This window comes from Chaetodon trifascialis, chromosome 6, assembly GCF_039877785.1.
Source record: "Chaetodon trifascialis isolate fChaTrf1 chromosome 6, fChaTrf1.hap1, whole genome shotgun sequence".
In the NCBI taxonomy this organism is placed as follows: Eukaryota; Metazoa; Chordata; class Actinopteri; order Chaetodontiformes; family Chaetodontidae; genus Chaetodon; species Chaetodon trifascialis.
In genome coordinates, this window is record NC_092061.1 from 87,013 (window position 1) to 112,650 (window position 25,638).

Here is a 25,638-nt window from a genome sequence, read left to right on the forward strand (position 1 = left end):
AGGGAGAGAGGGAGAGAGAGAGAGGTAGAGTTAGAGTGTAGGGAGAGAGGGAGAGAGAGAGAGGTAGAGTTAGAGTGTAGGGAGAGAGGGAGAGAGAGAGAGGTAGAGTTAGAGTGTAGGGAGAGAGGGAGAGAGAGAGAGGTAGAGTTAGAGTGTAGAGAGAGAGAGAGAGAGAGAGAGAGTTAGAGTGTAGGGAGAGAGAGAGAGAGAGAGAGAGAGAGAGAGAGAGAGGTAGAGTTAGAGTGGAGAGAGAGCGTCTGTTGAGAGGTTTATCTACAGGAGAGACAAGAGGAGAAGGAAGAAAGCAGGAGACCAGAGGAGATTACGAAGGATAAAAAGGAATAAAATGGAGAAGAAGTGAAATAGAGGAAGATAACGAGAAAGAGGAGAGGAAGGGAAGAAGAAGAGGGATTAAGGAGGACATTCAGCATTTTGCCGTCTGTTTAATCAGATTATCAAGAATCAGCCTGAAGACACAAACTACAGACAGACAGGTGAGCAACGCAGTGAGAGACAGACAGGTGGAGAGAAACACTGCGGCCAGGTAAGTGTGTGAGAGTGACAGACACAAGAGAGAGACAGACTGAGAGGACAGGTAGAGTTAGACAGATAGGAAAAGAGACAGAGACAGACAGACAGACATTAAATAAAGGGTCTCGTCTCAACACACTCTCTTGTCAGCACGCTGCAGAGAAACATTTGAGGCTGACCAATGAGACGTTACACTCAGTGGCCACTTTACTAGGAGCACCTGCCCAGTCTGATCACCTTTTGTGTGACTTTCATCAAGTTTGTAAGGTTTGGTTTTGTGGACTGAGGAGCTTGTTGGGTTGTTTTAACAGTCTTAAACAGAGAACTGAACTTATAAAGACACATGCTGAAGCAGCATTTAACTGTACAGGCGTACCTAAGAAAATGGCCACTGAGTTTAAATATAGAAACTTCTGGAGGTGCTTGTGATGCTTCAAATACCTGTCAGGGTGGAGTCACCCTGGCAGAACCTCTTTGTTTCCTCTGTTTTCTTGCTCCTTGTGGGAACTGCTGGATCTATTCTGCACTCAGTAATCTTATGGACCTTCTATACATGGAAATGTAGATGATAACTTCTCTTGGTTTGGCAGTATATCAACAAACGGTACTGGACTTATTTTAGTGAATGAGACATCAATAAGATCTGAGATGGAGTCTGAAGGTCTGAGTGGGTCAGAGTTAAAATCTGCAGCTGAGACTGTGAAGAAACGTTTTAATAAAGAGGAACCATCTGAGTCTCTCTGAGTCTCAGTTTAATCATCTTTCTCATCAGTTCAGACACAAACAAACAAACAAACAAACAAACAGACTGACAGACAGGCAGGCAGGCAGGATGAAGGGAACAGAAACTGGAAGTGTCATTTTTCATATCTGACATTATTTCTCTGGAGATTTTTACTGTTTACACAGTGTGTTCATACACCTGAGTCTATGCATTCAAACCTGCTGCAATGTGAAACAGTGTCTCACCTCAGGTCTACTCAGGATGTGAGTTGCTCAGTTCAATCGTAGACGTATGAAACCAACACAGACAGAAGACCTACAAAATGACCAGAAAAACATTTAATTCAGTAACATGCAGACGCAATCTGCACTGGAGGATCATGTGATATGATCAAAAGCCCTGCACCAGATACTGAAGGGACCTTGGGGTGAGACAAAGAAAATCAGAACACAAAGTAATGCAGACTGTTTGGGCTGGTCTCAACTCGGGTCTTCACCAAGTCTTCAAAACTGACATTTGATACTTAAACGTAACTCAAGTCACATGTGTCACAAATCTGCTGATTTTGGACCAACCGCTTGACTTTTACTTTTGATACTTTTCTGCCTCTGTTTGGATCCATTCAGGTCCAACACATTTGGGATTAGGTCTATCTGGACCAAGTCTGATGAGGTCTAATTATTTTCAAGTCTATGTAGAGCAGGTCTGACAAGGAATAACTATATTAAGGTCTATCTGGACCAGGTCTGACCAGGTCTAACTATCCTTAGTTCTATCTGGACCAGTTCTGGCCAGGTCTAGCTATCCTCAGATATATATGGACCAAGTCTGACATTGAAACCATTACCTGTTATGATTTTTTCATAGATCATAGACTGATCATCTGTCTGATGTTCAGTCGTGATGATTGAGATATAACCCTGGTATGATGGTTTACCATCCCATGAATCTGTAGAGCAGATGGTCTAAACAGCCACAGTCGGCAGAATTATAGTGTTCTGATGCTGTTGGAGAACTGAAGCCAGTCATCTTGAACTTCTTTCCACTGACAGTATCAGTATGCAAATGGATGTTCAAGAGTGTTTCTGTATCCATTGATGGATAACTGTGGTACTGGAAATGAATCTTGTGCACATGCTCTCCTTTCCACAATGACTGAGATTCATGGAACTGAATCAGTTGTACACGCAGACCAACAAATGTGATGTGTAGAATGCGTCTGTATATTTCCCTGTGCATCGTGCTCCTGGCCCTGGTCTCACTTCTGTGCAGTATGTGTCTGACTGTTGGTCTTGTTGTTTTGCTGCAGGCTGTTGGTGGACGAAGCATCTTCAGCACTGTTTTTACCAGGCTGACTGAAAACTTCAGGTGTTAACAATGACAATCACAGGATAACCAGCTGGAAACCATGACAACTATGTGCTTGAAGAGGGTCAAGCAGATCTGAATCTATGGATTAAAAAAGTGGGAGGTGACTTTGACATGTGACCTACTGAGGACCTACCTGTCTGTTTGTCCACCATGTCTCACCTCTTCCCCCGTCTCCTCCCCTTCCTGGTTCTCCTGCCGGCACTGGGCCGTTGTCAGACCAGCAGCCAATTTGACATATGCCGGTCTCTGCGTGGCTCAGAGGCGGGGCCGGGATGGGAGTTTTATGCCTGTCAGCCTCCACCTGCCAACATGAAGGAAGTGATGCAGATCAGAGTCGATCCCCCAGGCATCACCTGTGGAAACCCACCTGAGAGATTTTGCACACTGGTGAGACATACACACCTGAATTCACACCTGAACACACTTGAATACACACTTCAACAGATACATGAACACACACTTTAACACACACCTGAACACACACTTGAACACACACCTGGGCAAATACAATGAAACATGTGTCTCCATGTTGTTGGGGGGGGGGGATGAAAATGTAAGAAAATGATGTCTGACTGGTTTCCTCAGCTTGTAAATGTCAGCAGTAATTTTTTAAAAGTAGTATCTGTGATATCCATCTGATGGTTGTTGCTGTTGTTGGATGTTTCCTTGCGATGTTGTCCAGGGGCCTCTGCTGTGAAGCAGGTTCAACATGCCCAGGATATATTTTCATTGTTTGACTTTAATTAACCGGACAACTGCAATAGTTAAGAGGTCACATAATGGTGGTTAGTCTCTCTGTAGTCTACTCACAGCAGAGTGGCATATTTTACAAAACAAGGGCAAACTATAATATTAGACAGACACAAAGAGGCTAACCACCGAGTCCAGGCTGAATGCAACACTGCTGCAGCTGGCCAATGCAGGAAGAACAGCAGACCGTGTGGCTGTGTAGGTTGACATGTTGATAGTATCATTGCCCTATCACCAGGACTCGAGAATATCTGACAATAATTACATAAATTAAGAAATTAATGTGCTGCCTACATGTAGTCTTATGGTGTGTGGTCTTTCAGCTGCAACTCTGGCAGTGTCAAACCAACTTCAGAGCAAGTAAAAAATACATCTAAAAAGATAATGAAACTAGGTAAGAAGGCTGACTTTCCTGTCTCAACAAGTACAAATCTTCAGTGTTTCAGTCAGTCTCTGTTGCAGGATGATATCAGTTAGATCTCCCATATGAAAAATTATCAAGGAAAGCCAAAGGCCATTGCTGGTCTCTGGTCACTCTTGTCCTCCTAAGAGACACAAACCATTATCCTGAACATTTCCTGCTCAGGAGCAGATTAGGTGTGCAGCATATTTACTCTGGCAATAAGTACTTACTATGGTAAGAAGTAAACCACCACCATCAACCTGAAAACCCAGAGTTGAACTTCAAGTTACCTCGATAACCACAAATCCTGCTTCATAGGCCAGGTTTTCTGTGACGAGTTGGTCTTCTGGTGTGTTATCAGTCACTCTGCTGTTAGAAGTCAGAATCTCTTTCTCTTCAGTGATAGCAGATGATTTAGTCTGTTTCTACTGGAAAGATCCCAGCAGGTTAAACTGGACTGAGAGAACACTTTCAGTGCAGACTGACTCTGACAGGCGTGAAGAAACTCATTAGCATACCAACAATATGGCAACAATCAGCCTATAATGCAACACGCTTTTTAAGAACACTTTTGTCTCCAATGATTATCAGTATTTCACATACAGATATCAAAGTCTCTCCTGTCAATCATTTGATGAACCCAAAGATTTAACCTGTGGCTACCTGGAGAGTCGTGAACCACAGGATGAGAGCACACACACTTCCTGCTGTCTGTTTAATTGTTCCTTTGGGAAACTGGAGTTGTGTTTGAATTATTGATAAATGTAACAGAGGTAATGAAGCAAAAATTAAAAGTCAGCAACTGATCAATATGGATCTCACAAGACAAAAAATGAAACTCAGAAATAGAATCAAACTGAAACACGTATTTAAAGAGCCACTAAACACCTTGTTTTGGCTTCAACATGTCACATATTCACATTAAACAGAGGACGTCTCAACAGTCTCAACACAGACACACACCTGACGACACACCTGGATGCACAAATGGACACACAGGTGTGCATTGACAGTGCAATTAGATGTAAAAGTATTGACATAAATGAACATCAATGATCTTTTTACTGATGCAGTCAGTTTCAAGACTGACTGATACGTTAATTAATAATGTGTTCCTCATGCTAATTGAAGACTTCATTCAGTTTCCTTCTAAACTTCCAATATTTGTTGATGCAGATTTGTTTTCAAACCAACGCTCTGATTTAATGATAGAAACACAGAAACAGTTGCTGCTGAATAATGTTTGTAGATGTTGAACATGTTCGTTCATATTTCTGAGCTGCTGACAGCAAATCTGATTTTCAACCTTTCTGTGAAGGTTTAACTAACCTGCTGGCTTTAACTGACATTCAGACTTTACCAGAGAGAGACCTCTTTGTCTAGTTAGTTAAAATTAGTTAGTCTCAGTTCGAATCAGCTAGTTAAATCTGTACAATGACAGTTGGCAGCTGCAGCCAAAGTCAAAGGATAAACCTCCAACACACACTGATCAGATTAACATTCATCTTAATCCATCACACAGAGCACATGTATGTTAGTGGGACACACACACACACACACACACACACACACACACACACACACACACACACACAGCATGTGGAGGCTGAAGCTTGGTGACAGCAGCTATTTGCTGGTTGGTTGGTCAACCACAAGCTGATAAGCTCAGACAACAAGCTGGCCTCTTCATTCCTGTAAATGGTTAAATAGTTACCTGTGTGCTTTTATTACAGAGGTGCAGCAGTTATACTTTTAACAAGTCACTCAATGAAAGCAGAATTAGCTCTTCACAATTGTTTACTTTCATCATTTCTGCTCAGACTCAGTTAATATCTACAGTTCAGACTGAAGGAGTTTAATTAAAGGTGGTCAGTGTTTTTGTTGGTGAATTGAAGTTCTCTCTATGTCAACATGTGTGATTCAAAGATGCTTCAAATATGGACGCTGCTGCAGAGAAGCTACAGACTGTAAAACTGACAGACAACCCTCTGACCACAGCTGTCACCAACGTGGAGGGATCGCAATTTTAACCTTAAGTTGAGACTATTTCACCATAAACACATCAACTTCCCATGCTGTACCACATGCTGCTGCTGCCCAGACGGAGTCCACCACTGTCCAAAACCTCTTTATTTTCTCTCTACTGTTCTGTTTAGTTTTCCAGACATTTTGATCACCACAACAGTTATTAAAGGGGGAAAATAAATCTGTTCAAGCCAACAAGATAGTGCTCAGCTCAGTATCTTAGCTCAGTCACTAACAGGGCAATGTGTCCACAGTGTGTTAACAGCTATACCATGATGATGTCTTCCTGTGTCAAAGTGTCGTTAAAACTCAATAGTGAAACGCAACTAAGCTACAGCAGTTTCCTCCATTTTGGAATCTCCAGCTCCCCATCCACTCAAAGGTCAGCACAGATGTCAGGACAACTTTTTATTGGTCACCACAGAGAATTCTCAGGTCAAAGCTGACAACAAGGTTCAACTCGAACATTCGAGTGGACAAATTTTGCCCCCTCAGAGCTTCTCCTAAATTCTCAGGTTGAACTGATTTAGGAATGTATTATTCTAAAATATGTTTCAGTACATGATTGACCTGAAGGTTACTGTCTGTGGAGTTCAGGAGTATCCAGACTACTACATCAGAATATTTTAAAAGATGACATAATGAACTAAATATTCCAAAGTGACATTCAGTGAACACTGGATTCAGTTTGTTTGTTTGTTGTGCTGCAGGAGAACCCATACCTGTGCAGCGATGAATGTGATGCGTCCAGCCCCGATCTGTCTCACCCTCCTCAGTTGATGGGAGACAGGGAGAGGGGAGGTCTAATCACCTACTGGCAGACAGTCACCTGGTCCAGGTATCCTGAGCCCCTATTGGCTAACATCACTCTGTCCTGGAACAAGAGTCTAGAGGTTGTCGATGATATCATCATCACCTTCGAGTATGGCCGACCAACCAGCATGGTGCTGGAGAAATCTCTGGACAAAGGTAATATGCTGTTCGCATATAACATCACATCACTCTTTTGTTGTGGTGCAAACTGCAGATGGAGGGTGGGAAGTGATTTTCTGTGTAAAAAGAACTATAAGACGCTGTCAAAATGCTTATGTTTTGCGTCGTGGACATAGGTGCTATGAGACAGTGCTACGAAGTAATGCAAAAAGTGCATAGAGTCAACCAAGATTTGGTTTTTATAGCAGAATGACTGCATGAGCAGAAAGTTGTTTTATCTGTTGCCTCAATAGCAGCAAATCTTTCATTTCAGTTGAAAAATCAGTCCTCTTCATAATGTAAGAGTCACATCTGACATATGCTCTGAATTTCTGTTTATACCTTTTTCTCGCAATTTCATCTGAACTAGCACAGCAAGAACTTTCCGCCATCCTGTCCATTGCAGTCTTCACTTCCTGCCCTCCATCTGAATTGAATGTCATGTGACTGCAAACAATCTATTGGTCATTGAGTGGCTGAGGTTGGAGAGGGTCAGTCACTCAAACACCTGCTGGGACTGACATGTGATCTGTACCAGATATCTCTGCTCTGGATCAACAAAAATGAGGTTATTGCATACATCTCAGTGGGTGTAAATGACATATATACAGTTTGGTCAAATCCAAAAGAAAAAGGTTGATCAAACAGGTTAAAAGGTCAACAGACTCTGATAACAGATTCTCAGATCACTATGACTTGTAAGACACAGTAGTGCTAGCATGCTTCTCCACTGGCACTGATTAATTTCTTAAAGTAGAAATAACATCACCCTTGTTAGCATCCCTTAACATATCCCTTATCAAGAACACTGTTGAGGATCTCTCTAAGGTACTCTTAGACTTAGACTTTACTTCATTGATTCCAGTTGTGAAATTCATTCTCTCTGGCCCGTCTCTTGACACAGCAAATATGTTAACATGTACATGTACCAGATTAAATACAATTACAATTAGTCATTTGGCAGACACTTTTATCCAAAGCATGCATAAATCCACACACCAATGGCACAGCATCAGGGGCAGTTTTGGGGTTCAGTATGTTGCCTAAGGATACTTTGGCACGTGGACTGCCGAGGCCAGGGATTGTACCACTGACCTCCTGATTGGTGGACGGCTGCTTTACCTCCTGACCCACAGCCACCCCTGCTAAAGAGCGATCTTTTGTCCATCGTGTTAAAATGGTTTTGGTGATGATAGGATGAGTGGTCTGCCTGCTTTGCTCTGCCACTGTTACACCAGATTCTGAGAGCTGAAGCAGAGTGACAAGCAGCTCACCTTCAACTAACCTTCAGAGCATACTGCAGAATCATCACCACTGAGTTATGTGCTGCATGATGAAGTGGAATGAGCATTGTTTTACAGTGTTTTACTGGTTCGAAGGTGGTGCCAGTGGGAAGGACAGCAACTAAGCCTATTCCATCCAGACTTTGTTTTTATTCATTTCTATGAACTATTTGCTCCACTCTTTTGCACCCATCACTTTGCCTGTGATCACACACAAAGGAAAGACACTGTTGACATTCACACAACAAACATCAATTCTCTCATCACCTTCCTGGCCACCACCTTCATTGCAATCCTAAGCTGGGACAACAACAAAGCACATGCGGGCTGCCAGATGTCAAGCCACATCCCACGCCTGAAGAAATCCAGCCTTCCACATCAGCCTTCTGAGAGTGCCAGTTCACGTCCTCCTGACTACCTGGAATATCTCCCACCCACTGCATACTACTGCATTAACTCATTTTGCTATCTACAGAGAATATTAAGGGCTTTTCAATGATACCAAATGTGAAGGGCTGGGGGTTTGGTACCTTTCTCTTTCTCATCAAGGAAAATGGTGTCCATCACTGCAAGCTCCAAGCAGGCAAGATGGAGCTACAACTGTGGCACTAGTTCCTCTCCTCTTGTAACGGCATATATTATGACTGCTTCACCAAGCCAGAAAACACTCAGCTATTCATCCACTCACTCATTCATTCCTCAAGCTTCCCCATGGACCCTCAATCTATGCCTACATCTACATTATCATTGCTTCCCTCCAGCCATATTATGCAATAAACTAGTCTAAATAGATACGTTATTGCCATGGCCTTTACTCATGAACTTTAAGACTCATTCTGGAGCTAGGCACGAAACCTAGTACTATGATGAATGGGTATATGGCAGTAAATTTGATTTGATCTGACTTGACTGACTTGTGTTGTTTTTCCTTGTGCAGCTGCATCACAGCCCCCCACTGAGGACCAAAATGATTCAGGATAGGGTTACTCAATGACTAAGTGAATGACTAAATCAACATGTCTGAAGTCATTATAAAAGACCTGATGTTGACAAGAGATAATTGGAGATGATGAAAACACCAGGAGTAAATGCAATGACTTGTGATGAGATATTATCCATTGTTTGATTGTTTTCCAGGTATAGATCACATGTTGATACCACAGAGGGATGAAGTCGTTGGTTCAAAGACAAAGATTTATCAAGCACAGAAGTTTTAAAAAGATTGTGTATTCCTTCCAGCCAGTCTCAGTGTTGTATTACTACCTGTTGTATCAAATACAGTATCTGAAAGATCTTTACAAACGCACAACAGCAACAATTCTTACTTCACAGAGAACAATACTGGGCTCAGTGCTGAACCATGACGAATACCAAGACTTCTTAGCCTACTAGCCCCCTAACTAAACATGATGTAATAATTTGTGGTATTAACTGGAAATACAGAGATAACAACTGTTATTAATCAGTCTTTGTTTTTCAGGTCTAACATGGCAGCCATATCAGTACTACGCTGATGACTGTCTGGAGGCCTTTGGTATGTCTCCTAAACGGGTCTCTGATTTAGCACCAAGTAACTTAACCCGGGTTATCTGTACTGAACAGTATTCTCGCTGGGTCGGAGCAAAGGTGGGTAATGACCTGATACTCGTCATAATGGAAAAGAGATAACACTAATTATACACATTGTGTACATGGATATGTTTACAGAGGTATAAATCCATCTATATATATAATACATATTTTACAATAATAATTTACTATTATTTAAATTATCCGGTAAACTTGAAATAGAGAGAATCGAGTGTTTGATAAATAGGAAAGGTGTACCATACCTGACGAATGGCTGAAAAGCATGTTAACTGACTGTCAGTCGATGCCCAATAGGAAGAGAAGATCGTGGTGTTCGAGGTGCGCGCTCGGTTTGGAGTGTTTGCAGGACCAAAGTTGATCAACATGGATGCCCTGTACACCAGGATGGAGACCATGAAGGGTCTGAGAGACTTCTTCACCTTCAGCAACCTCCGACTGCGACTCCTCCGCCCAGCGCTGGGAGGGACCTACGTCCAAAGAGACAATCTGCTGAAATACTTCTATGCTATTTCCAACATCGATGTACCTGCCAGGTAAGTGCTACTCCAACTAATATCTAACTACACCTACTAACAACCTTCTATCAACTAACTACAGCCAGCCAACATCTAAATACATCCACAGAGAAATGGTTACATCAAAAAATAGCCAATTGCATCTACCAACAACACTTCTATGCCAACATCAACATACCTGCCAGGCAACTAATTTCTACATATACATCCAGAGAGACAGGTCCTTCAAGAAGAAGACTTGCTGTCTTCTTCTTGAGGTCACCATCTTGCTTTCTAGTGTGCTTTTGCAGAACGTGCATATGTAGACACCTGATTCTTGTTTGTATAGAAGCCCTTTCATGTCCACAGCTGTTTGCATGTGAACTGAATGACCAGAGGGACGTGTTTAGGAAAAGAGAGTATGGCAGGTGTGACATCAGAGCATTAGTTTCAGACAGTTCTGATGTCATAAAGGACTTTGTTTGGGAAATATTACCTGGTGTCCTAGAGAAGGTGCAGAAGAGCTTGTGTGTCTTTCTGTATTTCCTGCAGGTGCAAGTGTAACCTGCACTCATCTCAGTGTGTGTTACGTGATGCAATGCTGCAGTGTCAATGTGACCACAACACGAGTGGGCAGGACTGTCAGCGCTGCAGCCAAGGGTTCAAATCCCGCAGCTGGACACCAGGATCTTACCTGCCCCTGCCCAAAGGCACTGCCAACATCTGTACGTACCTAAACACACACATAGATATGTACACAAAGTTGTGTATACATAATTTATGCGGACATTACATAGACTTCCATTCATTTCCTGGAGACCTACCCTAGTCTTAACCCCAGTCTTCATCCTAAAATTTTATGATTTACATTATGGGGACCTGCATGTTCTCATAAGGAAGGTGAGTCCCCACAATGGGACAGTGTAAACAGATTTGTGTCCCCACAACATAAATAATACGTGGTACACACAGACACAGACACAGACACACACACACACACACACACACACACACACACACATTGGTAGAGTTGGTGAAGTCTAACATCACTTTTACATCCAGATAGTGGATACAAACATTAACTTCTCCTTTCATTCCGAAGTTTGTTCTTCTTCTTGTTGCCTCACCGTTGTGGCTGATGTTTGATATTCACTCTGCAGAACAATATCTGCTGAAAGAGCTCACCTACTGCACTCTTTACACTAAATAAACATACATGTGTACAAGATGATTTTGTGACAATAAAGCTACTTTGGAGCCAACCAGGATCCGGTATGAAACTGACACAGTATGATGTGTACTCTTGAGGCCTGCAGGTCACAAAAACTGAGAATGAACTTTGAAATAAGAAACATCTTGTTTTCAGATGTTAAACTTTAGAAATGGAACACACCTTCAGATTCCGAGATTCTTCAGTTTTAATGAAGAAGGATGAAGAGAAATTTTAACTGATTATTTGCCGCCCTTTTTTTCGCTAAGTATATCAAACATTATTATTCCCAGCAGAGTATTTATATGTACAGTATATGTCTTACCAGATCTGGAGGAGGTCAGTACACATTATTCTGCACACATTGAATCACACAGTCAACATGTTGCGTCTTTTTCAGGTGAAGCAGCAGAAACAACAGCCAGTAAGTAGAGTTTACCTGTCTACCTGTTGGTGTGCTCGCCTGTCTGTCTGCCCAGCTATTTATCTGTCTCTCTGTGCAACTGTTAACCTTTCTGTCTGTTCACCTCTGTCTCCTCAGTCAGACAGAAAAAGTAGAGTAATCTGTTCAGTGTTGCATTGTGGGAAACTACTACTGATCCCTTCAGTTACATATTACTATACTTCATTGAAACATTGATAGTTTTGTGAATTGCAGTTTTAAATATTATTGCATATTATTGTATACAATACAATGACACTAAATGAAATTGCCACATAATTTCTCATAAAAGTCACAAACAATTGAACTCATGTGGGTCCAAAATAAAAGGTTAGTTAGGTACATAGTGGGTGGCACGGTGGTGCAGCAGGTAGTGCGCGTGCCTCACAGCAAGAAGGTCGCTGTTTCGATCCCCGGGTCAGGCGGGGCCTTTCTGTGTGAAGTTTGCATGTTCTTCCCGTGCATGCATGGGCTCTCTCCGAGCACTCTGGCTTCCTCCCACAAACCAAAAACATGCTCATTAGGTTAATTGGTGACTTTAAGGTCTGAGTGTGAGCGTGAATGGTTGTTTGTCTGTATATGTTGCCCTGCAATTGACTGGGACCGGTTCAGGGTGTACCCCACCTTTTGCCCAATGACAGCTGGGATAGGCTCCATCCCCTCGCAACCCCAAAAGGGACAGTCGGGTATAGACAATGGATGGATGGATAGATACACAGTTAGTAGCTTTACAGTCTATGTTGTGGAAAGTTTTTGGCTTCACAGCACAGCACTGAAAACAATACAGGACATACAGGAACAAGAGAAGAGCTTTAATGATTGTTTCAGCTTTAAAGACAAGTGCTGACTGTTTACTCAGGTGAATATCATGGTCCATCAAGTAGTAATAAAATTTACATCAAAACTGGTCGTGGTACATCATCACATGCTTGCTCTAATCAGTCACATGGTTGATCACATGTGAGGGTTAGTTAACTATGAGGGTGCATTCTATTTTCAATTTCAATTTCAATTTCAATTTCAATTTTATTTGTATAGCGCCAAATCACAACAGAAGTTGTCTCAGGACACTTTCCATATAGAGCTGCTACAGACCAAGCTCTTCATCTACAGAGAAACCAACAATTCCCCCATGAGCAAGCACTTGGCAACAGTGGCGAGGAAAAACTTCCTTTAACAGGCAGAAACCTCGAGCAGAACCAGACTCTGGGTGGGCGGCCATCTGCCTCCACCGGTTGGGTGAGAGAGGAAGAGCAAGAGAGGGAGAGGGAGACAGACAGACAGATAGACAGACAGACAGAAATACAGTCAGAGAGAGAGAGACAGAGACAGAGACAGAGACAGAGACAGAGAGACAGACATGTAGTCACAGTAACAGTGACTGTGGATGTAATAACAGCAGTAGCAGTTGCAGTGGATGTCAGGCAGGGCCAAGGCAGGAGACGCAGCTGAAATCCACAATCCAGATTCAGCCACTGTCCATGGGAACCTGCAAGACAACAAAGCACAGAGACTCCGGGGAAGGAGCTCAGTTAGTAACACGCCGTGGTAGGACATGAGAGCGTGCGGATGGAGAGGGACAGAAGGACAGAGGAGCTCGGTGTATCTTTGGATGTCCCCCGACAGTCTAATCCTATAGCAGCATAACTGGGGGCTGGTCCAGGACCAGCCTGAGCCAGCCCTAACTATAAGCTTTATCAAAGAGGACAGTTTTAAGCCTACTCTTAAATGTAGAGACAGTGTCTGCCTCCCGGACAAAGACTGGAAGATGGTTCCACAGGAGAGGAGCTTGATAGCTAAATGCTCTGACTCCTGTTCTGCTTTTTGAGACTTTAGGAACCATAAGTAGAAATGCATTCTGGGAACGCAGTGTTGGAGTAGGGCAATAAGGTACTATGAGCTCTTTAAGATAAGAAGGTGCCTGGCCTTTTATGGCTTTGTAAGTAAGGAGGAGAATTTTAAACTCTATTCTAAACTTTACAGGGAGCCAGTGCAGAGCGGCGAGTATTGGAGAAATATGATCTCGCTTCCTGGTTTTTGTCAGAACACGTGCTGCAGCGTTCTGGAGCAACTGGAGAATATTCAGCAACGAATTTGGGCAGCCTGATAGTAAAGAATTGCAATAATCCAGCCTGGAAGTTACGAATGCATGGACTAGTTTTTCTGCATCATTTTGAGATAAAATATGCCTGATTTTTGCGATATTACGTAGGTGAAAAAAGGCAGTCCTTGAAATTTGTTTTACATGGGAGTGAAAGGACATGTCTTGGTCAAAGATGACTCCCAGATTCTTTACAGTGGTGCTGGAGGCCAGCGCAATGCCATCCATAGCTGCTATGTCATCAGAAAGTGACTTTCTAAGATGTTTAGGGCCGAATACTATAACTTCAGTTTTGTCCGAGTTTAGCATCAGAAAATTGCAGGTCATCCAGGTCTTTATGTCATGAAGACATGCTTGTAGTCTAGTTAACTGACTGGTTTCTTCCGGTTTCATTGATAAATATAGCTGGGTATCATCTGCATAGCAATGAAAATTTATTGAGTGCTTCCTAATAATCTTACCTAAAGGAAGCATATATAAGGTGAATAGAATTGGTCCAAGCACAGAACCCTGCGGGACTCCATAGCTGACTTTAGTGAGCACAGAGGAGTCGTCATTAACGCGTACAAACTGAGAGCGATCTGACAGGTAGGATTTAAACCAGCTTAGCGCAGTTCCCTTAATGCCAATGAAACGTTCTTTCATTGCCCATTCTGGGCTGAAAGTCTGGACGTTAATCTGTTGTTAACACACCAACAGATGGTGTTTGGTTTAATCTGTTTTAGTCCATTTGCCCTGTCAACTACTTAATACACACTGTAACACACACACACACACACACACAGTAACACTGTGGTTTTACATACATAAATCCAACGCATACACAGCATTTACATACTGACAGATTTCTAAAAGTTGTTAACAAAGTGAAACTTTTTCTCCCAATTCAGAGTAGGTTCTGCTATTTTCAGCATTTTCTGATTTCTGTCAAAGTATCCAACCATGAAACCTGGACTTGTAAGATTCATTGTTTTTTGTCATCAAGACAATGACATTTTTCTGAGATAGTTTAAAGTTTCAAAGCTTAAAACTGCATTAAACACTTCAAACTCAAACACATTAAGTTGCACTACACCGAGAGATTCATCTTCTAACAATGGAACCCACAGCGATCCTACAAGATGCAACAGTGATCAAAGCAGTAATAGGGTAGAACAATAGAACCAATAGAACAGTAGAACATTCTGATAACTGATTGTAAGGGGATGTGACAGTGACTGAATCCACAAAAATCTGCTCAAATATGGACACTAAGTCTCTGAAGAAACTTGATATTTAGTTTCTCAAACATGCGAATTTTCATGTGACTTCCTGCTACAATTGATTCTATAACAAAAGAAAATATCTGCATTTAACAAGGAAGTGTCCTGCAGAGTGTGGATTTGATCACAGAAACACTAGAGTCCAGTAAAGGTCTATGTAGAACAGAACTGGGTGTTTCCTCATCATTACTACCCTCTGATTGGTGGGTTGGGATTCAGTGACTCTGAACTGGCAAAGTGATGGCAGTGGTAGACTCTAAAATAATTGTTGTGTTGAGTATTTGGGTATCCTCACTCAGGAAAAAATTCTCAGGAACTAGCACTGGGTTTGATCTCATCAGTATGTGCAAGCTGGACATGGTCAGGATGAACAGGTAGGATCAGGCTCAGGGAGCGAGTACACAAACAAATGCTATTATTTATCATGATTTACATAATGAAAGACAGTTGTGCTGTCAGGCAGTGCTCAGGTGGCGGAGGATAAGCTCAAAGAGTTGGGGAAACCTGCTGGACAGAGTGGGTGTATCAGGGTCTTAAATGCACAACAGATCAGGAATTTTAACAGAATTGGAATTTCTTGTTGCTGCTGTGAACTGTGAGAACTTCCTTTGAGAAAACCACTTTCTGGAGGATAAATAGGTACAGGTCAAGAGTTAAGGTTTTGGAGGATATTTAGTACCAGAAGTCATAAGTTCGGAAGGACATGGGAAGAGTTTCAGGAGCATGTGCAGTTTTAAGGTGCTTTCAAACCATATGTGGCTGCCACTGCAGCTGTTGTCAAGTGCATTCATGGAGGCAGTGACATTGATCGCTGTCTGAAAGCAACTGGCACATTTAGGAGGTTGTTAAAGAGGTTTTGGACACGTAACAGTGTTTCAGGTCAAAAAACAAGCAGTACAAGCATGTGCACATAGTGAAGAGCAGCACATAGTAGCTAATCCTATGGACTACACTGGAAAGCAAAATCACAATCTAACTTTTTTTAACCTAATATCCTCATGATGTTTTCTACTGGGATTTAGGTCTCTTCCCTCATTTTTCAATACAATAAAATTATCACAATCATAACTAAGAAAAGAAATTTCCATAACTTCCACTAGAGTTCTAGAATCCCATTGGATACATTTTTTAGAGGTCAGGGTATTTGGACCCAAAGTTTAGTTGAAGAACCTGGTGTCGAAATCAGAATATTGTTGCACCACTCACAAAACTGCCTGAGGAAGCGCAGTCGCTCTCTCCACTGAAAAGTATGACCTCTTCTCAGGAGGAAGATGTTGAGGTTCAGGAGGAGGTTTAGTCACACACCAACTTTTGGGATAAGGATCAGCATGTTTTGGAGATCCAGAATAAATTTGTTTGAAGTAGACCTTTGCTATCTACATGTATTTCATGGTCTCTCAACACACCTAATTTATTTTGGAGTACTGTCAGTCGGAGGGTGGGGCTTTTTGGGATTCCCCTTACTTACATTTGAGTAAACTGAAAAGCTCCTAATGCTTAATGTTCTGTAGATGGATCAGTCATGATCTGCAGAGAACAGAAAGCTGAGCTTCACTAAAAAGACATAACTCTTCTTCTCTGACAGCAGCTGGTAACTCTAACTCAGCAGCATCTGACAGACCCTCTGCCTCATCAGATGGGGTGACTGACATTACTACTACTACTACTACTACTACTACTACTACTGCTGCTGCTGCTGCTATTACTGACAGTGCTACTACTGCCACTAGCAAGACTATACTTCCAATTGCAGTACTATGGCAGCTACTACTGACAGTAAAACTGACACCACTACCTGTGACACAACTGTAACTACTAGTACTATAACTGACAGTGCTATCCCTACTAACAGTATGGCTAGCATTAACACTGCTATTGGCACCTCTACTGCCACTACTAACCTTATTACTGACAGTACAATGACTATTTTCATAAACACAGTGACTTCTGATTTAGCTTCTACAGGCAAGGAGGGCCCTCTTACTGTCACAGATAGAGCCAGTACTTCTACTACCAATGATACATGGAGTATTACAAATGTAGAAACAGCTACTAGTAGTAATATCACCACTGTATTTGACATTGGCAGTGTTCTTTCTGTCAGTACTGCCATGACTGATACTAGCCCTACAGCTTACTTTATAAGTATGATTGATACTGGTGACTTTCTGAACGCTGGTTTTGACTCTACTACTAAAAGTACGACAGTTGACTCTGGTGCTACAGTGTTTACTACTGTTGGTAGTACTGTTAGTACTACAGATTCTGATGCATTTCCAGACTTTAGCACTACAGCAGGACCCACAGAGAACACAGCTCCATCTAGCCGCTCAGCTCTGGAGACTGGAGGCAGTCAGTCCAAACCAGCTCCCATAGCACCAGACACCACCATTCCCAGTACCACTATTAGCCCCAGTTCAACCAGTACAAACAGCCTCACTATTCCAGGCCACAGTACTGACTCTGAGGTCTCTATTTCTGACTCAGTGACTCCACGTTTTGACTCCACCTCCTCACCAGACAGCCCAGGCTCCACCTTCACTGAGACTGGTGCTACCAACCTGATGAGCAATACTACTCTATCTTCTGATGGTACGACAACATCAACTGAGGCACCAACAAGAACAACAAACTCAGAAAGGACTCTGGCCAGTGATGGGGCTCCATCTAAAGACAATCCATCCACTGAATCAGCCCCAACTAATCAGGCTGGAGATTCTTCATTTACAGCAGGAACAGACACAACTACTCCTGATGTTCCTCAAGATGCTCTGAAAAATGTACCACCTCCTGATGTACTTCCTCCTGATGTACCTCCGGAAGTACCACCTCCCGATGTACCTCCTCTAGATATACCTCTTTCTGGTGTTACTCGGGAAGTACCACCTTCCGGTGTACCTCCTCCAGATTTACCTTTTCCTGGTGTTACTCGGGAAGTACCACCTCCCGATGTAACTCCTCCAGATGTACCTCTTCCTGATTTACCTCTGGAAGTACCCCCTCCTGATGTACCTTCTCCTGATGAAGATCCTCTTTATGTACTTCCCTTTGATGTATCTCCTCCAGATGTACCTCCTCCAGATAAACTTCTTCCTGACATACCTCTGGAAGTACCCCCTCTTGCTGTACCTTCTCCTGATGTACCTTTGCCTGATGTATCTTTTCCAGATGTACCTCCTCCAGATAAACTTCTTCCTGACATACCTCTAGAGGTACCCCCTCTTGCTGTACCTTCTCCTAATGTACCATCTCCTGATGTGCCTCCTCCAGATATACCTCTTCCTGACATACCTCTGGAAGTACCTCCTCCTGATGGATCTTCTTCTGATGTACCTCCTCTAGATGTACCTTTTCCTGATGCGCCTCCTCCTGATACATTACCTCCTGATGTACCTTCTCCAGATTTACCTCTTCCTGATGTACCTCTGGAAGTAACCCCTCCTGATGAAGCTCTTTATGTACCTCCCTCTGATCTACCTCCTCCTGATGTACCATCTCCTACTGTGCCTTTGGAAGTACCACTTCCTGATGTGCCTCCTTCAGACATACCTTTTCCTGATGAGGCTGCTCCTTATGTACCTCCCTCTGATGTATCTCCTCCGGATGTACTTCCTCCAGATATACCTTCTCCTGATGTACCTCCTTCTGATGTACCACCTCCTGCAATACCTCCAGAAGTACCACTTCCCAATGTGCCTCCTTCAGATATATTTCTTCCTGATGAGGCTGCTCCTTATGTACCTCCCTCTGATGTACCTCCTCCGGATTTACCTCCTCCGGATGTACGTTTTCCTGATGTACCTCCTCCAGATGTACCTTCTCCTGGTGTACCACCAGCAGATGTTCCTCCAGAAGTGCTGTCCTCTATGACACCGGGCACTCAGATAGATGGACCTTCCCCTAATGAAGTAACTCCTGAGGTATCTTCTCCTGGTGCTTCTGTAGTGTCCTTTTTGCCTTCTGGGGAAGGAGATGATGCTGTACCAGATACAACCTCCACCACTTTAGATCGGTCTGACCCTGCTGGTGATTTGGCACCGGTGGACTTCACCTTCCCTTTTCCAGATGATCCAAATTCTTTTGAACCTCGACCAGATTCTGGACCAATGCCTGTTGGTGGTCCTGGGAATATTCCAGATGTTTCCCGTGGATCTGTTGATGTCCCTGGATCAAATTCAGTGGATTCTGAAGTGGATTCTGTCTCAGCATGGCTAGATACACGGAAGACAGAAAATGGTGGAATGGAATCAACTGTACCAGATTCCCCTTCACCAGATGCAAATCCCAGTCAAGATTCTCGACCAGATACTCCTCAAGCAGTAGATGATCCAGGAGAAGATTCTTCAGCAGCTCAGATGAAAGGAAAGTCATCTGGAAAGGATTCAGCTGCTGGTGGAGCAGTGGAAGGGCTAAATGAAGACTCTAAACAAGAGATTACAGGAGAGCAAAAAGTGGAGAAAGGTATGGAATGAGACACTGATTGGTCAGATTACAGTATAGTGTACAATTAATCTAAGAACACTGGCTGCACATTCAGAGATTCTTGCTAATTTCATTTTACAGTTGGGTTGAGTTTGAGTTTCACACAACCATAGAAAAGCAGCTTGACAAAACTTGGATATGAGTTAGCTGCTAACATGTTACATACAAGTCAATGTGCAATGTGTATTTTCGCAAAAGACATCAGGGCGATTCCACCTTCCTTCAATCATATTTTCATGTACATTCAAAATTTTTCCATCTCTGTTGGGCCAGTTGCTGAGGCCAAAGAGGAAGCCAAAGTGGAAGCTAAAAGGGAAAGTAAAGAGGGAAGTAACAAGGAAGAAGGAAAGGAGAAAAATGAAAAAGGTTACGAGAAAAAAGGTACAACATGTATAATAAGTCATAGAAATACCACCTACTGGCTAGCACTAGTAACAGCAACAGTAGTAGTAGTAGTAGTAGTAGTAGTAGTAGTAGTATTGTGGTATCCGTTGCAGTAGTACTAGTATGAGGCCCTCTTGAAAAAGAAATGATTGAGTAGATCAGTTGCAGTCCTGAACTCTGCTTCTACCTGTCTGTTGCCATGGTTACACACCTTGTTTTGTGTCCAAAGCAACCCAGAAGATTCTGATTCCAGGAGGACCAAAGTTCAGTCAGCTGTCCAAAATTGCCTACGTCAGCTTCCAGGGTAAGACCACTTCTGACCACCTGAGTCCTTCATCTGTACTAGGCCCGCCCTTGCACATGACCCTCCTCCTGTAAAGGGACTTGTCACTGTGTAAATGTCCACTCCCAAATAAACTGAGGGTGTCTTCAGATATTTTTATTTTGTTGTCGATCATCGGTTAGGCTTAGGTAAAAGCACAGTACTCTTGGGGGAGTACTGCAAGGGGCACAGGCTCTGGGGGGTTAAGGTTGGTGTTAGGGTTAGCCCCTGACAGCAAATTCATCTTTGAGAGAGGGAACTGAGGGTGAAATAGTTCTGCCGCATTTGTGAGTCTGACCGTGTAATGCGCTGTATGCAAAAGTGAGAATTTTAAAATGGATCCTGTGCACAACGGGGAGCCATTGAACAGCGCAAGTAAACACATCTGTGTATTAAATATAAGACACAAATAAACCTATAATCATCTTGTACAATGATGTGACCTGCCACAGTATAAAGATCAGCATCTGCTGCCATCTTGGTGAGTTTTCATGTTTGTCTTACCTGTCACACCTCTTTTTGTGTTTGATTTCATCCATACTGTGATGTGGGTTATGTACAGTGGGTTGAGCTTCTTTGTAACCATTGTAAGTGGGCTGTTAGAGTTGTGACAAAAAAAAATTGCTTTATTAACATGATATGTGAACATACCTGTGTTGCCACAAATACATTCCCAGTATTCCCGCTGACAAGGACACAGCAGGAATATGGCTACACATTCCAGACTGTAATGTCACCGTTTTCGACTTTCAGACTGTAGACTAGATCGCAGTGTTTGTGAGGAACAGATGGTTTAATCCTGGACATGTTACTGTGAAGGAGCATCTCTGTACCGACACACTGAACTGTTAACAATGTGCTTTCATCAGTGGTTGCTCTTTACATTCTGCTGTCAGCTGTTGCCATCATGGTGTGTAATGTCATCAATTCAGTCACCATCAGACTATAAACACAACACATGAATGCTCTCTTCTATGTTCACTCACCAGAGCACGAAAACAAATTAGACAACTACTTAGCAATAAATCTGATTCTGATTCAGTTACATTGTTTTAGATTGGATTCAACTTTATTGTCATTGTCAGAGTGCAACACAGAGACAACAAAATGCAATGTGATGCATTTCTTCACATTTACATTTAAATGTGAAGTTTCTTGAGTTACATCACATTACTTTTCAATATGTTCATTTATACTATGTGAAGACTTGTCACTTTACGTTGTCAGGATTTTACAGAGATGTGTCTGAGCCTCCAGTCCCCAGCCTCTGAGTGCGATTTGTCAAACATCAGCAGGTGTTTGAGCTATAGGACTGACATCAGGTCAGTTTTGTCTGTCTCTGTTTTCATCAGACTGCGAGTGTAATGGTCACTCCAACCGCTGCAGCTACATCGACTTCATCAACGTGGTCACATGTGTGAGCTGTAAGCACAACACACGAGGGCAGAACTGTCAGTACTGTCGCCTTGGTTACTACAGAAACTCCTCGCTGGCGCTGGATGATGAGAACATCTGTGTTGGTCAGTGGTGGACACACCATACGTACACATTATTCAAACTCTCAGAACTTTATTCTAAATTCTAGTATAGATCACACAAAATTTGATCAAGGTCAAACGTCACCATGCAGCAGAGGATTGTGTAGGTCTGCTGCCACCTGGTGGAGAAACTCTCAGAATGTTAATCCATAAGGAAAAACAAAAAAATTACAGAAAAAAAATAAACAAAAAAATCGAACTAGAATGATAATGATGAAGATGATGATGTTTCTGCCTGTCCTCAGAGTGTGACTGTGATGTGGAGCGCAGTGTTTCTCCTCACTGCTCTAACTCGGGTCTCTGTCAGTGTAAAACTGGGGCCTCAGGGAGACGCTGTGACTCATGTCTACCTGGATACACCTGGAGAGGAGACAGAGCCAGCTGCACAGGTACACAGGGCCGGGGGGCGGGAGCTTCAGTAATTCCGAGTAACAGATACAGACACACCTGTGTTAAAGGTAGAACCCCCCCTCATGTTTTCAGTGATGTTATTAGTAATCAATAACCAATCACTCTCCTCAGAGAACGTGTGTGACAAGGAGCGTTTGATTTGTCAAAATGGAGGAACCTGCATCAACTTCCAGCGCTGTGTTTGTCCAGACAACTTCACAGGTAAACACACCTGGTATTACAGCTCAGGTGATGTGTGGGTGGAGGGCAGATGATGTCACAGCTGTGTGATAATGTCATGTGTGCAGGTTCGTTCTGTGAGAAGAGCGTCTGTCTGAAGAACAGCGGTTGCCTCGACAACGCTGAGGGCTCCTCCTCCTCCTCTCTAACCTCACACCTTTACCTGCTGACCCTCAGTCTGATCACCTCCACCTTCTGCTGACCACACCCACTGACCCGAGGCCAAGTGACATCACAGAGGGATGAATATTAAAGAGGAACTATTTATGGTTTGTTTTGTACAGAACTGAACCTGTTGAAACAGGATGTGACATCATACTCGATACACCTGTTCTCTTTCAGCTGATGACGTCTTTGTTTCCTTCCCGTCAACTCATCAGAGAAGTTGAAGACAGATGCGAGGAGTCAGATGAGAATCTCATCACTGCAGGACGGTCATGTGATGTACATTTTGATTTTCCGGACCATCATCGTGTCGGCCGCTCAGATATCAACTATTGATCACAGTCGCGCTTCACAACTTAGCCTACAAATGGATGCAGGCTGTGGATGAGTCCAGAGGCTCTCACCAGAGAGAACAACAGACAATGAAAGTGTGTTTAATGCTGAAAGCACAAATGAAGCGGGAAGCAGCAAATGTTCCAAACATGGCGGAGTCTTTACGGACTGAAGCAGCCGGGAGGACAAAGTTTTTAATTCACTTGAATGAAACAAGACAACTTCAAATGTAAAATAAGTGGAAGGAGAAAACAGTTGAGTTTGAAAAGTCACACATTTAATCATTTTGAATTTGTGAAGAAAACATGAACATGTTAATAAAATGTATAAAAATGTAATGTGTAATAAATATAATAAATACAATTACACTACAAGCTCCAGAAATTTTCAGTTGTGATTGGCTGGAAGCTTAATGTCTAATAAGAAGAAATACAGGACATAGCTGTCTGGGTTATCTTAAAGTTTAAAGTTTGAGGTCTTTTTCATAGGATTTTAAAACTGCTTCCTGTTTACAAATTGCCCAGCAAAACAAACATATTTTATGTTGCTGAAAACAGGTGAGTGACGTAAAATCAATCATCTAAAGTAAATGAATGACTGATTTTTGTTATCATTATTACATCTTGTCTGACATGTTGTTGTTCCTGTTTGTTTGGCTGTAAAAACACATTCTGACTGTTTCTGATCGGTGAATGACACACCTGTCTCTCATGCAGGATGTTTATGGTTTCATGGTTCCAATAAGAATTTGAACCTAAATTCCACATGTTTATATAATCTGTCATAACTCTTGACTGCAATTACTCACTTGCAATAAATCTTTAGTTTCAAACAGTCCAGCTTATTCTGAAAAAGAAAACATTTAATGCATCCATATCTGAACGAGCCAAAGACAGGGACTGAAAGGGTTCGTGTGTCATAACTCTCAGCAGGTAAAAGACAAAGTGAAGATAACACAAGAGGGAGAATTTAAAAAAGCCAAAATGATTCAGTGAAAAACAACAACAAAAAAAAAAAAATGAGAGAAAGAATCCAACATTAAAAAGGATGACTGAAGTTAAAGTGTGACTCTGCTCAGCTGCATGTTCAGACACATGGTCACAGTCACAGGTATAAAAACTAAAACGTGTCTCAGTGACAGAATTCTTATAGAAATAATAGAAATAAGTGTCTTCATTCATAAATTCAGTGTGTAAACGATGAGATGATAAGAAATGTGTGTGCGTCATCAAACCGCCCAAACGTATAAGCATATAAACAGGGCGGGGCCTGCAAACAGGCAAGCCAGGCAGTTGTTTGGAACCCCCTGCCACTTATTTAGAACAACGATTATTGATAGGGCTTTCAGGGACCTCCCATAGGTCTGTGATGAGGGTCTGTAGTTCTCAGGGACTTTGAGAACCACTAATCTATTTTTTCAGTATTCATCTCAAATGTCCCGGAAAATGTGCATTTATGTGTGCAAAAACCACATTTTGGGGGTGTGCGAAATGAAATGCGAGGCCCTGCTCTTTGACACGGATGAGCAATTGTGCATGAATATCAGTCACACGGACAAAGTTATTCTAGTTCTACCGCATGTATTATCCTGCTGCAATATGTTCTTATTAAGTAGAATAATACAGCATAATCATACACACAGTCTCAGCTATGACTTTTATTTATTTCAAAGGGGGAAAAATCCACTGTGCAACAAGTGGCTTTACATCAAGTCAGCTCAGTCACTTTATTTTTGGCATCTTGACATTTTAAAGAAGTAGGTTTGGACACTTTTCATTCGTAATATATGTTCATTTTCATTACAGCTATACACAACATATTTACTACACTGTAACTGTAACAAATAAGACCAAATAAGACCAGACATAAATTGCACAGAAACTGATCATGTCAGAGTCACTTTCTTTGCCTTCTTGGCCGCAAACTCAGCAATAAGAGCTTTATAATCCAGTTTGGATGCAATGTCCTTTTCAATTTATAGCAGGGCAAGTCCACGCAGTCTGTCTGTGAGGTGGAGGTGCGCAAATAGTTTTAAATTAGTTTCAACTTTGAAAAGCTTCGCTCGCTCGATGCCAGCGTTACTGGAAAAGTCAACAGGATCCTGAGCACAGTCTCACAGTTAGGGAAAGTTCCTTCAATCCCTTTGAGGTATCGAAGTGTGTTAAGTGCTCTAGTTGTTCCCTTTGGGATTATCTCCCAAAGTATCCTCAACTCCACGAAGAGGTCCAGTGCATCCGGAGATTCGGATGTGCTTAGATGTGCTTCATTGAGGCCTAATGACATAGTGACAAAGAAAAACCCGCTTAATTTGTTGGATTTGTTTTTATTATTTGTTATTATATTATTATTTGTTTGTTTTTAATGTGACCTTGACAGTGACAGACAAAGAAATATATGTGACCAGCCACGAGAAAACCAGCAACAAGTTTCCCAAGGGGCATTTTGAGTTATTTACAGATTCTGAAAGTGTAGTTTCTAAGCTTTCCAACGATGTCTAACACATGGAAATCTGAACGGATTTGAAAAAGATGTGGCCATTTGAACGTAGGCACTTCTCAAACTAGTTTTTTGGGGAGGAGCCAGGTAACAGTGCTGCTCATTACATCTCATTTACATAAGTCCAACC

The 25,638-nt window shown here is 42.3% G+C and overlaps 1 protein-coding gene across 1 annotated transcript; it reads left to right on the plus strand.

The window, feature by feature from the left end:
* Positions 1 to 288: 288 nt before the first annotated feature.
* Positions 289 to 23,841, plus strand: ntng2a (netrin g2a). The gene is made up of 11 exons (XM_070965356.1): positions 289 to 494; positions 2,565 to 3,013; positions 6,515 to 6,773; positions 9,540 to 9,685; positions 9,944 to 10,182; positions 10,696 to 10,868; positions 11,754 to 11,777; positions 21,699 to 21,866; positions 22,130 to 22,273; positions 22,407 to 22,496; positions 22,583 to 23,841. The coding sequence occupies exons 2-11, from the start codon at positions 2,777 to 2,779 to the stop codon at positions 22,714 to 22,716; spliced, it is 1,614 nt and encodes a 537-aa protein (XP_070821457.1). The 5' UTR covers positions 289 to 494; positions 2,565 to 2,776; the 3' UTR covers positions 22,717 to 23,841.
* Positions 23,842 to 25,638: the final 1,797 nt, after the last annotated feature.